This window comes from Solanum stenotomum, chromosome 3 (genome assembly GCF_019186545.1).
Source record: "Solanum stenotomum isolate F172 chromosome 3, ASM1918654v1, whole genome shotgun sequence".
Classification (NCBI taxonomy): domain Eukaryota; kingdom Viridiplantae; phylum Streptophyta; class Magnoliopsida; order Solanales; family Solanaceae; genus Solanum; species Solanum stenotomum.
Window position 1 is genome coordinate 60,746,017 of NC_064284.1, and position 13,736 is coordinate 60,759,752.

At 33.1% G+C, this 13,736-nt stretch overlaps 1 protein-coding gene across 1 annotated transcript; it reads right to left on the bottom strand.

Moving 5' to 3' along the window:
- Positions 1-5,414: 5,414 nt before the first annotated feature.
- LOC125859803 (uncharacterized) lies at positions 5,415-12,466 on the bottom strand. Its single transcript, XM_049539636.1, has 7 exons — positions 12,158-12,466; positions 11,018-11,143; positions 10,240-10,434; positions 7,162-7,258; positions 6,381-6,484; positions 6,146-6,197; positions 5,415-5,821 (listed from the first exon to the last, which is right to left on the bottom strand). The coding sequence occupies exons 1-7, from the start codon at positions 12,370-12,372 to the stop codon at positions 5,615-5,617; spliced, it is 996 nt and encodes a 331-aa protein (XP_049395593.1). The 5' UTR covers positions 12,373-12,466; the 3' UTR covers positions 5,415-5,614.
- Positions 12,467-13,736: the final 1,270 nt, after the last annotated feature.

Sequence of the window (13,736 nt, forward strand, 5' to 3'; positions counted from 1 at the left end):
GCCGACCATGGGAAGTTGAGAAATTAGATATAAAATAATAGAAATTACTTTATGTTTTATCTTATTATATGTTCAGTTCTCTATGTATACTTTTGATAAATCTAATCCATATTTAATTTGAGCATAATTTGTACTTTCAGAAAGCATGTTTGACTAACAACTGACAAAATACTCTATAATTCTTCTTAGAATTTTAAGGAATTCTTCACCATTTTTCATGTACTATTAATTTCAGTATTATTTTTTTCTGACAACGAGTAATATTTTAATATTAATATATATATATTTTTAAAAAGGTTAATTTAAATTCCATATAAACCGGCTGAATTCACAAATCATTAGTCTCTATTTTGATTTGAAAAGTTATTATAATGTAAATTCCATAAGTAAATCTTTCATTTTTTTAGTTTACAAATAATGAAAAATGTTTTCTTCCTTTCAAGTGCACAAGCAAAATGTTGGGTATGTAGCAAGAGTTAATGGGAAATTGAGGGAAGATGAAAGAGGAACTTGGAAAAAGTTGGGAACTTGAAAAGTTGAGAACTTGAAAAGTCCTCTTATGCTACATTGAAAAGACATTTGTCCCTCATCGGTGGTGGAAAGAAAAATAGGAGAGTTTAAATATAGAAACACTCCTATTAATTGTTAAAAGGGTTGGAAAGAGGGACCCCCCTCGCGCCGTCGTCGTCGTCGCTCGCTCGGCTCGGCTTCGGCTTCGGCTTCGGATTTGGATTTGGATTTGGATTTGGAAAATCGATCGAGAGATTATTTTTTGGACAAAGTTTGTTTTAATTATTTTAGTTAATTAATTATTTAATTAATTAAATTAAATTAAATGGCCAACGTTTTAATTAGTTAATTAACCGATTCAATTAATTAGTTAATTGACCCGACCCAACTCGGATCCACGCGCGACCCGTTTAATTTAAATCTTTCCCGTTTTATTTAAATTTCCCGCAGTGACTGTTCTGAAAGGTTGCAACTTTCAGAAACAGCCATGACCGTTTGAAAGGTTGCAACTTTCATGAATGGTCGTGTGGATTCTGAAAGGATTGCAACCTTTCGGAACCAGTTCCTCTTGCCTATAAATACATTGATTCTTCAGATTTATTCCTAACGAATTTTTCTGATTTCTTCTTATTCTTCTGCACAAAATTTCTTCGTGTACTTTACTGCTGTTGAGTGGTTCGTTGACACCAGCGTTTTGGGTATCAATACACTGGTGATTGAGATCATTCTATCCTGGGAGGACATATTCCAAATCAAACCTCAGATACTAGAGGGGAATAATTTCCTTAAGGGGACACTGTGCATTCAGTGGGCTTGATCTTTTTCTGATTCTGTTTTTTCCAGATTGTGGTACGTTTATTACAGATTTTAGTTTTGTCAATTAATTTCTGTTCATCTATTCTTACTGATTTATTAAACTTTGGTTACTTCGTGTTTCTGCAAAGTTTATTAAAATCAGTAATTCTGATTTTTTATACACAGATTAATAACAGTTTTAAAGAAGAAGAAAGAGGTGGTGCAAGTGGGTGAGGTGTAAGGAAGATAAAGGAGTATGGTGGGGATGGTGGTGCTAAGGGCTGGGGTGGTAGGGTGTGAGGAAGATGAAGGAAAGAAATTTATTGGCTAAAAAAGAAAAATATTGGGACCCACTTATTCTTTTTCTCTTTAGTTTTTGATATTTAAGCGCTGTATAATTTTTTTAACTTGTCACGTCAGTTGTTTGGGTGTATTTAAATTCACTTGAAAAGAAATTAGGGGGTAAATAATTACCCATAAAGTTAAAGTGCTAAAGTAAATTTTACTAAGTTCAAGGCAGATTTATGTATTTTCTCTTTTTTAATTAATGATTTTTAGGTTCTTCATACTCAATAGAAAGATATTAGAAACAATATCTCATAATTTTAACTTTTCCTTATTAAATACTCAAGCATTTCTATGCCTTTTAAATTTGTCAAATAATAGTAAGCTCAAATTTAATAATTTTACAGATTTAGGAAAGAAATAGTATTAAAGAACAAGTAAAATTAACCACAAAAAAGGTGAATAATATTTCTAATATCAGACAAAATTAAGTAACGATCGAGAATATTTGAATAATATATGTTCTATATATTTATGTTCAAGATCACAAACTTTACATATATTATCCATATTCGTGAGTTGTTTTGCTATATTACTATTAACAGATAAAAAATTAATTATACATTTCTTAAAAAAAATATTTATATTTATTTATAACTAGTGCACATGTCCGCGCTTCGCGCGGTTATGAAAAATATTAATAAATAATTAATCACTAATGTCACAATTTCTATAACAAATAAATCCTTTAATTTTCAATGAGACATCTTTTTCATGCTTTTTAATATCCAACATGATTTATTTTTAAGTTAACACTGAAATACTCCATTAAATTAGTATATACAAATTAACTTCTATGAGAAAAACCAACAATTTAAAAAAATGACACAAAGAGAGATAAAAATTATGCATTGACTTAGTGATTAATTTTCGTTGAAAGCTGTGCAAAGGAAAAACTCAAGAATTATGAAATATTCTCGAACTCTCACTATGCAAGAGGAAATTTTTTTTGTAACATATACATTTCACAGCAACCATAAATCTTTTGTTTGAAACATAATTACATATTAATTTGGAAAGGTAAAAGAAACTCAAAATAGTTGTAGTCTCCCTAAATTTCACATTGAAATAACAATAATAAAACACAAGAGTATAAAAATAAGAGGAGAAAAAAACAACAAAGATACAATAGATTCTTCGCTTTAGGGAGTCCAAAGTAACTTTATAATATATATATATAACTTTATATATATATACTTATTAATTGTTTAAACTAATACTTACAAGCTATCAAATATTACAAAGTTAGCAAAATCTTTTTTTTCTTTGATTTTTCATCACCTGATGGTTTTAATCTTCTAAAAAGAAAAAATATATATTCAGTACTGTTAGACAATAACACTTAAAGAGGTCCTCTGATATCTTATAGCTAGCAAAATTAAAACTAACGATTCACATGACAATAAATTAAGAGAATAGTCTTTAGGGATGACTCAGTTGGCTTGGAGGGTCACCATCCACACGAATTTGCTTAGTTTGTCTCTGCATAATTCAGGGACCTCTACATCTTTGCTTGATTGTCAAAATACATGAAATACAAAATGCTTAAATAATATATAAAGAACGACATTATGAATCATAATAAGGCAGTTAAAGCTTCTGTACAATGGGTGATTGAAAATAGTAACTGTTCATGACGACATTCATGAATAATAATGAGTTATAATAATAGTAACTGTCCATTAATGTAATGCAAGTAGTGGCAATGTAATTAGAGGAGTTATAATTGTCATTGAAGATTTGTAACATTAATATGTAATTGTTGGATTATTTTTTAAAAATATAACACTGGAAAATATGGAAAGAAAAGAAAGGGCAAAAAATTGAGAAAAAAAGATAAATGTGAATCCTGATCAAAGAAATATGTCACATCAGCTTTTCCATATCCTCCTTTATTTAGATATATTGATTCCTAATCTCCGCAGATAATCCCAAAAGCTCTTAGATAAAAAGTTACAACTCGATTGAGGTTTTGAATTTTCACTTGTTTTACTCACCGTATATTTTATTAAATAGTAACATGTTTTAGCATTATGATTTTTCATTTGTGCACGTTATCATATTAATCTATTATTAGAAGTGTAGTACACATCAAGATTAATAATAGGAAAAATGGTCTGGTATGCCTTTTAACTTTGTTATTTAAAGCTAACATATATTCGTTATAAAAGCGGCTCACATATACTTTTACCGTTACAAAAAAGGCTCATATATATCTCTATTGTTACAAAAGTGGCTCAGATATATCCCTACCATTACAAAATTGACAAAAATAACTTCTATTTTTTTTAAAATCATATATTTAATCTTTTTCACACATAAATTATTTTTGATTTCTTTGATTATTTTTATTTGAGTTTTTTTTTTCTTGCATACTTTAGTGCAAAAATAAGAGAACTAAAAAGAAAGAAATGTGAATGGAAAAAGATTAAAAAGTTAATAAAGTTAAAATTAATTTTTTACGGCTATATTGTAATTTAGTTTTTATATGTGTAAAAAAATATAGGGGCATCTATAATAAATTTTACAAGAAATTAAGTGAAAAATAAATAAATATGACCATTAAAATAATAAATTCAAATTAATCGATGAATAAGAATAGTCAAAAGTAAAAACCATGTGAGAAGGATCAAATATACCCCTAATGGATTATCTTATCTTTTTTTTTTTTAATAAAAATTAATTTAAAAACTTTTTTTTTTACTTTCATTAGAGGAAAACGATATATATAGGTCATTTGTGAACAATAAGGATATATATAAGTTACTTTTATAACGAGTGATATATCAGCTCTAAATAACAAATTTGAGAGCTATATCAGGTCTTTTCCCCAGATAATATAACATATGCAACTTGAACTTCAAAGGTCATATTAAGCTCTTGTAAGTTCATTCTACTCAATTATAACCTTTTGCAAATTCATTTTTACGGCCATAAAGTTTTGCCTACATCGCCGTTTATTTTTTAAAAAAGTTGCATAAATTGACCATTTTGTTACCAAGATAGCTTAAAACACTATCTATGCAGTAAATAGTAGTAATGAAAAATTATTATACAATGAATATAATTTTCTATTAAACATATTTAATCTCTAATTAATTGTTAATGTATTTTTTTCTCTCTCTATTCATAAATCTCAACGAATCAATGATTCGTTAGGTGCTAAACCATTGATTCAAATATCAATGTGTTAGGTAAATATTCTAATCCTACTCGAGTATTGTTAAGTTGTCTTATTAGTAGATGTTTTTTTCCTTCACTTCCGTTATTATATTATTTGATGTTATTACTTGTTTTTCTCATAATTGTTTTTAACACGACTTTTTTGGTATGTATTTATTTTACAAACTTATTTTTTTATATGTTTACTCCAGTCAAGTATTTATTAAAAATAATTTCTCTATTTCACGAAATAGGGATAAGACTGTATACACCTGCACCATCCTCTCCCATAATCCAGTCTGGGGAAAGCAGAAAGCTATGTTTGCAGCTGACTGATACCCTCCTCTTCTTTGGGGAAGTTGAGAAGCATTTTTTTTAAAAAAAAAATCCGTTGCCGAGGATTCGATATCCACATTAAGACCCGACCAAATCCAGATTCAGAGAAGTCCCACATAAATAGTAAAATTCTCCCTACCAAAAGCGACTCCATATTCAAAGACATTTGAATCCAAAATCACTAGTTAAGGATGAAAGAATATTTACTACTCCACCACATCACTTGTTGGCGGGGATGAGAAACTTTAGCCTCTATTGAAACTATATATCAACTAATCCCACCTTGCAAAAATCAAAATACTGAGAAACCTGTACAGAAACTACATCAAGTTCTCCCACATTGCATAAATCCATAAACTGAGTTTCCACAAACGTTTCCACGGATGCAAAGTCGTTCATACATACACGCAGTTATAGGAGCAACAAGAGTGTCAATAAACCGAAAATAATGCAGGGGATAATTGATTCAGTTCCTCATGAATGCTACGGTGGCTACACGTGAGCCTACTGATCCTCCAAATGTGAACGTAGGGTATGTACGAACATGGTCAAGGTAACGGAATGGAGGGGGATCTGAAGAGGCCTCTTGGTTTCCGACAGCATTTTTTCTTTGATTGAGAGTCTCCACTTCTTCTACCAGTTCATCTTTCGTACTATTACATGATGTAATGACCTACAATAGTGACCGTTCAGGCAAGTGGAAGATAAATTTACTTTGAGAACATGAAGCAAATAAATAAATAAATTGTATACAAAAATTTAGTGGACAAGTCCAGAGTCAAATAATAAAAGACACCACGGAATATAGAGACTGTTCTAGGGAAGGACAAGAATTCGCGAAAGGAATATAACTCTTATTTCACAGTTTCAATATAGTGCTAGTAGAGATTTCTCTGCATCTCTCTTTTTCTCATTTGGAGGAACACGACAAACTTCTAATTAGTAAGCTTCACGACCATTTTAATAATTAGAGGAGGACAGGGGCTGGAGTACTCACCAATAATCCACCAGGAGCAACAATCCTTGAGACAGCATCCCAGTACATAATCCTAAAATGGCCACAAGAAATGTCACATGAGAGAAGGCACTACCGATAAAGGCGACAATATTTACCGTGAAATATGATTGGAGTTGCTAAGTAATTGCAGTTGTATATTAAAGATAAACATAAACATATTAACATAACTTGCATAATACAAAAAGACAAAAATGTTAACATACAACAGACCTACCTTTTGATAGGACCATCAGGATGCAGTCCAATGGCATCTAAGGTCCCCTTGTCCAAAACAAGCCGAAACGTTGTATCCAATTTTGTTTCAAGAATGTCATCAACCTTGACACCAATCAAAAGTTGTTTGAGAATAAATATTTTCTAGCAACTAAAGAACACAAGATAGGTAAACCACACATAGCAAGTACATGAAATTAATGATAAAGAGAGAGTAAACTGGTAGGACAAGTTATGTTCTCTATTGCAGAATTCACTAGACGTATTACATTTAGGACCCTATCCCATTCTATTGCCACTATAGACTTGAACAAAGTTCTATCGTGTACACAGTATTTTATGGGAATATCCAGATTACAAAGTGGGCATCCAGGTGCACTAAAGCTCCCTGTTATGCGCAGGTTCTGGGGAAGGGCCTATTGTATGCAGGCTTTCCTTGCATTTCTGCCAGAGGCAATTCCAAGGCTTGATCCCGTGACCTCCTGGTCACATGGCAGCAACTTTACCATTCCAGATTACAAAGTAACATCAAAATTTAAGTCATTTTCATTTAGAAGTAATTGCACATGCAGAAACACAATTATAACCAACAATGTACTAAATAGGGATCACCACTTAGCATGTAGGAGAACAAGAAGAGCAATTAGAAGTAACATGAAACTACAAAAGCAAGGTAGAGACTACTGTTTTTTGCTTTTATTTGTTTTTTCATATACTGGATTGCAACAGTTCTATGTACACTTAAGTAACTGTTCACATTCAGAGACAAAGTTCAGTTTTACCAAGAACTTGATATTGGTGAAACTATCACGATCCGCAAGCCTTCTCGCAAGGTCTATTGCTCCTTCACTATAGTCAGTTCCGGTGAGATCTGAAAACCTAACTCCACAATAAATAAACGATAATAAGAATCTAACCTTCAGATGTATGTTTAACAAAGCAACAAATGCATTTGAAAGTTCAGACTTAAAATAAACAGGTGCACTAGGAAGCATTTACGAGTGTTTCTTAAATCAAGATACTTCGGCATTTTCAAAGAAAAATATGTGCAACTGTAACTAGAAAACAGCATTCTCCTTACATAATTGAACAACTAAGATCTCTTAGACACCAACAACTTCTATCCCCCACGCCCAAACCGGGGGGTGGACATGTGAATTTGAACTACTAGATGCACTTTCATGGTAAACAAAAAGTAGCCATCAAGGTAGTTTATCTCTTCTTTTCTAATTTTTGGTTTCCCAATTTCAAATCTTTTCGAGATTATATAGACAAAGCAGAAAAGAAGTCAACCAATCTTTATAGTTGAGGCTTCTCAACTTGCAATCAAGATTGCTAGGTCAACCCCAAATACAATGAGAATTTTACCACTAACGGGAAAAGGAATTAAAAATTAGATCAAACATTTCATGACACAATAAATTAAACAAAAAAAGGTCATAAAATATTTAAGAAGGAAGCAGTGAATTGCTATTATGATGAACTTGATTTAGAATTCATTATAGAACCACTGGAGTTACACATGCCTTAACTACCATTAAATCAATCACTGTAAAAGCCTCTCAAGTAGACCTTTTTTTCCCTTTGGGTGGGGGGTGGGGGTAGATATGCATACATCATCTTGCCTAAACATGAAGATAGGTGTCTACTCTTTAAAGCAACATGAATACGTATAACTATCCACCACCTCAAAAGTAAATGATACTATGAACAAGTCAAAATGCAGAATAAGAATGTGCATGCATGCGCCCCCAAGGCCTAGCTCAAGTGGCAAAAGGTGGAGGATTTGTGGCTTAGGTCGCAGGTTCAAGCCCCACACCATGCAAAGCGAAGCCTGGTATTTAAGTGGAGAAGGGTAGAGGGGCGGGCCCATTATCCACTGAGTTTAGAAGGCTGTGATTGGTCCAAAGGGCGGGTCACAGACGGATTTCTCGGTTAAAAAAAAAAAAAAAAAAAAAAAAAAGAATGTGCATGCATGCAAGATGAAAGAGCTCCTGAACTACAGCGTATTAGGATTAGCCCAAAACAAGAAGGAAAGGATGGATAAATGGACAGGAAAGACGAAAATAGCCCAAAATATATGCAACCAAGGACTCAAAAGTAACTCAAAGGAAGATCTGCATATGTTAGCTCATCATTCATCAGTATGCTTATTTCTTTTCGAAATATGCTTTCTGAATTAAATTTTCTGTGCTCTAAATGTTAATTGTTTTACATCTGGCATTTCTTCTTAGAACGGATATTTTATTCACTTAATTATTATTTTATAACAGGAGTCTGGTCCAACTTTCAACGCACCTCGACTATTTTATTTTATTTTTGATGAAGTAAGTAGATTCATTTCAAGGCATCAAGAAGATGCAAGCTTTACAAGGATAGATCAGTTAAGCTCACAAAAAAAAAAAGGATTTGTAGCGGGTACCTGCTACCTCCCCCCCTAGAATAGATCATCTATTCCTGCCCGTGAGACCTTAATATATGATTTTTGATGGAAATACTAACCATCAAGCAGGGTAACTGATAAAAACAAAAATTGTCGCATAGATTAGCATTTTCAAAATGAAAATAAAAATAAATACCCCCTCCGATCCAAAATAATTGATATTTTAGGCTTGGACACAGAGATTAAGGAATTCACTTACTCCTAGAAATGGGGATTTGACTAAATACCCTTAGTTATGATTTTTTTTTTAGGTGGACATAATTATCATGGGAATTAGGAATGTATCAAGAGAAAAATTGAGAAAAGGAGTTAAATACTTCTTGGTTTTGTGAAACATCAATTATTTTAGACCAACTTTTAGAGGCTAACAAATCAATTATTTTGGATTCGAGGGAGTATATAGAAGATGCAGAAACACAAATGTGCACTTCACTTCTTCTCTAAAGCCATATGCTTTTCATATACAACTGTGACCTTGACTGATCACAGTTTACTATCTTAACAATTACACAAACTGCAAATTTCCAACGCAGCATTATGTTATCTCATCATTCATCAGTATGCTTATTCTTTTCGAAATATGCTTTCTGAATTAAATTTTCTGTGCTCTAAATGTTAATTGTTTTACATCTGACATTTCTTCTTAGAACGGATATTTTATTCACTTAATTATTATTTAATAACAGGAGTCTGGTCCAACTTTCAACGCACCTCGACTATTCTACCGGGTACCTGCTACCTCCCACCCTAGAATAGATCATCTATTCCTGCCCGTGAGACCTTAATATATGATTTTTGATGGAAATACTAACCATCAAGCAGGGTAACTGATAAAAACAAAAGTTGTCGCATAGATTAACATTTTCAAAATGAAATAAAAATAACTACCCCCTCCGATCCAAAATAATTGATATTTTAGGCTTGGACACAGAGATTAAGGAATTCACTTACTCCTTGAAATGGGGGTTTGACTAAATACCCTTTGTTATGATTTTTTTTTTAGGTTGACATAATTATCATGGGAATTAGGAATGTATCAAGGGAAAAATTGAGAAAAGGAGTTAAATACTTCTTGATTTTGTGAAACATCAATTATTTTAGACCAACTTTTAGAGGCTAACAAATCAATTATTTTGGATTCGAGGGAGTATATAGAAGATGCAGAAACACAAATGTGCACTTCACTTCTTCTCTAAAGCCATATGCTTTTCATATACAACTGTGACCTTTACTGATCACAGTTTACTATCTTAACAATTACACAAACTGCAAATTTCCAACGCAGAATTATGGAACTTTCAAGATTTTGTAGCGATTGCGCCAAATAGTTCGCAGAAAAGCTCCTATAGCAGTTATAGAATGACAGAGTGAGGGAATGGGTAGCATACAGTAATAGCTAGGAGGAAATCAACTTTACCCCTGTTTAGCGAACTCTTGAAGAAGCAGACCGTTGCCGGTCCCAATATCAAGCACACTCCAATCAGCCAAGTCCTTCTCATGTACCCCAACTTGCTCGCCATCACCTACATGATTTGACAAGTGATTTTGACAAATGCCAGTGCACAAACCTCGGGTCCATGAAGCAACAATTTCCATAACATCAGCACCAAACCTATAGAAAGATAGGGAAAATAATAGATTAAAATCATTTTTGATGAATGTTTTGTTTATCATTATCATTTATTAGGAACATAATAATCCAATGTTAGAATCACTATCCCATCACCACTTCCTCTTTCAGGTTATCTTTTAGGGGTTGGGAATGGTAATCTTTGTAAAAGATCGAAAGAAAGCCCAAAAATTGTCTTCAATATCTATAACCGAACAAAATATATCCTGAGCTGAACCAAATCTTTGGAATAATGACAGAGCTGAAGCCAGACCCTTTTTCCAGCAAGGCTGCTAATATAATCAGATCTGTTACTCAAGATAACCAACCAAAGGACCTCATTAATAAGTTGTCCACAAAGACACAAATGTAAATGTAGATTACTTTTTTCTTAGTTGATTACCCTCTTCAGGTAATCTGGACAAAAAGAGTTTATTGCTACATGCTATAACCCATATGCTTCAACGAGTTTTAAGTAACTACAAGTTGAACGTTTGATCCACAAAGATCACAAAAAAGTAAATGATATCTTACTGGATGGATGAAAAGGAAACACATTGCTTTCTTTTGGCCAGCTAATTCTTACCAAACTTCACCAGCATGACCATGCTCGCGATAATTTGCCAATTCATCAGCATACGCAGAATCCCAATAGCTCTGGAAACCAAGCATTGAAGAAACTCCTTCAGCATCTTGCTCCTCCTTGTCAGAACTGTTCGTACACACAGATAAAAAATCAGATATTTGCTTATTAAAGCTTTAGCAGTTGGAATTTACTGCTTGAGAAATCAACATAAGAGCAATATCACTTGGCAATTTTTTTGGAAGATGTTCCTAATCAATGATCTGAAGCATTTTTATTAATGGTGGAACCCATAAACATGCAGTTTCAGCTACTGCTTTATTCATGATTTACCTTACAATGCAACCCCAACAGCATTATTCAGCATCATTTCCATTATTAATTAGCTCCAAATAAAATTGTCTAGCCCAGTGCAAAATGAAACGATTTAGTTTTTGTACACCGACAACAACAGCATGTAGTCCCACAAAACACTTACACTGGGTAAACAATTTCTACACAATCAGATTACTTTAATGTCAATAACCATAATAAACAAGAATTCGTTACCTGCAAAAGCTGACGACTAACCGGAGGTGAAGCTAGAATTTTGAGTTTATGGGTTCTAAATTTTAGAAAAGACTACTTACTGGATGGATTCTCCATAAATTATTTATAGATATTAATAGAATTTTGAACACAAATACAAATTCGCGCCAAAGTTAATGGCATCTGCTGGAGCAACCCCCTATTCAAACCAAAAGAAGTACCTCACCTAACTTGCGAAGAAATTGGTGGAGCTGGGTTCCGCACTATGAGAGTTTGCTTTTTATCTTTCTCGGAGAGGTCTGATCAAACAGGGGATCAGACCACTCCCAGTGTTTTAACTAGTCACTAACCAGCTTAATTAGTACCCGTTCAGTATGCGTTGGCTCAGCCCCTATGACTAACCTGGAACAACCCATAAAATACTCATATTACACTGTCAGCTTCCACTTTATTCAAGTTTAACTTTATAATGCAGTTTCAATAGCATCATTTCCAGTATCAAATAGGTCCTAAATAATATTTCTATGAAGTTCAGACTAAATTACTTATCTATCAAGCATAATTTATTTTTTAACGAATTAGCTCCTAAAATTTTGCATCTAGAGGGGAAAAAACCTGTAATCGGAGGGTGCACGGTTATTGACAGCGGCGAGAGCTTCAGTAGCATCAGCATGACGTTGTTCATCATCAAGTGTACTTCCGTATTCGCTCTTTATCGACCACGAGTCCGCCGCTACTGATCGATCGTCGTCGGAGATCAAGTCAGTTGCTGCCAATGTTCGCGCCGGTGCGACGTCGGAATCTTCAGGAAGGAGTCTCATTCCGACCATATATATCCGATGAACGGGAGAATATCGAAAGAGAGATACCAAAACCCTAGTCAGAAGAAGTAAAATGGGAATTTTCAGAGGGGAGAAAGAGGAAGTTGAGAAAGAAAGGATGGAAGGACACCTTTGTCTTTTCATCACTATCGATTTTTCATCTCACTATTAATAAATGTTAATGGTAAAAAGTGAAATTCGAATTCAAAAAAATTACTACTTATTAATTTTATTCGCAAGCAACCTCAAAAATACCTTTCCCCTTAACTTTCTCATGTAATAAGATAGGTGATCTCAATTCTTCTCTTTGATAGATTAAAAAAATGTCACATCGGTTTTATATGTGTATAGTTCCTTTTTTTTCAATTATGGCTACAATTGCTGACTTCTTCCTATAAAATTTAGGGAAAAGGGCTAAATTTACTTTGAACTATCTGAAAAGTAAAAATTAAATTCAAAAAAATTATTAATTTAAATTCTTCGATAAAATCTTAGTCACAATAAAAAATGGTTTGAGTCTTAGCTCAAAAAATTTCGGGGTGTTACATGAACAAACCCAATACTATGGGAGCTTACATACCTCGAAAGAATTAAGTTCTTGGCGAAAATCCTCAAAACTTGCAAGAATCTTGAACATTCTTCTTTTTCTCCTCTTGAACTTCTCTAAAAAAAAAAAAAACCCAAGCTCTTTTGGAATGACTAAAATTGATTCAAATCAGTTTAGACCCCAAAAAGGGTGAAAAAAACGTGTAGGCCTAGTGGGGTAAGGAAAAGACCAAAACATCCCTCCTTAAAACGGATGAATTTCCTTAACTAGGCAGGTTGCACTCAAACGGGCATATCCTTCATCCAAACTTGGAATTTAGCAAACTTGGTGGTGTTGGAAAAAGGACTCAATGACCTTTCATTTGATATCTCATGGGCCACCTAACTCATCATGTGCTGAAAGTTATGATCGTTTGAAGTTGACCCAAAACTCACAGTCGAAGAGTAACTTGTACCAAACTCAATTTAGCTCTTTCTAATATAACTCTTTCTAAATTTAACTCTTTCTAAGACCGAGATGTTACAATCCTATCAGTACATTGCGGTTGTGTACTGATATTGCATTTGCTCTTTTTTTGTTGAGTACATAATATATTCATGCGGCTACATCGAAATCTCAATTGTGATACAAGCGGCATTTGAATTCAAGGCTGAGCTACTTCTTCCAAGTTGCCATTGATTCTTCTCTACCTTTTGATCCATCTCTTCAGACTTAGACATTTATAATTTATTGCTACTAATTTTGGGCTTGCATACCATATTCTTGTCTATTTTAGAGTTTTGGCACATGTTTCTCTTTATTATTTCTTTATTAGATGTCTTTGATT

Bases quoted from the DNA above. Each gene is read 5' to 3' on its own strand.
- LOC125859803 (XM_049539636.1), bottom strand. From the start codon at position 12,372: ATGGTCGGAATGAGACTCCTTCCTGAAGATTCCGACGTCGCACCGGCG. The intron at 7,259-10,239 runs GTAAAGTTGATT...TTGTGGAGTTAG, and splicing joins CAAGAGTTCGCTAAACAGGG to GTTTTCAGATCTCACCGGAA. The intron at 6,485-7,161 runs GTAAAACTGAAC...ATTGGTGTCAAG, and splicing joins TCACCAATATCAAGTTCTTG to GTTGATGACATTCTTGAAAC.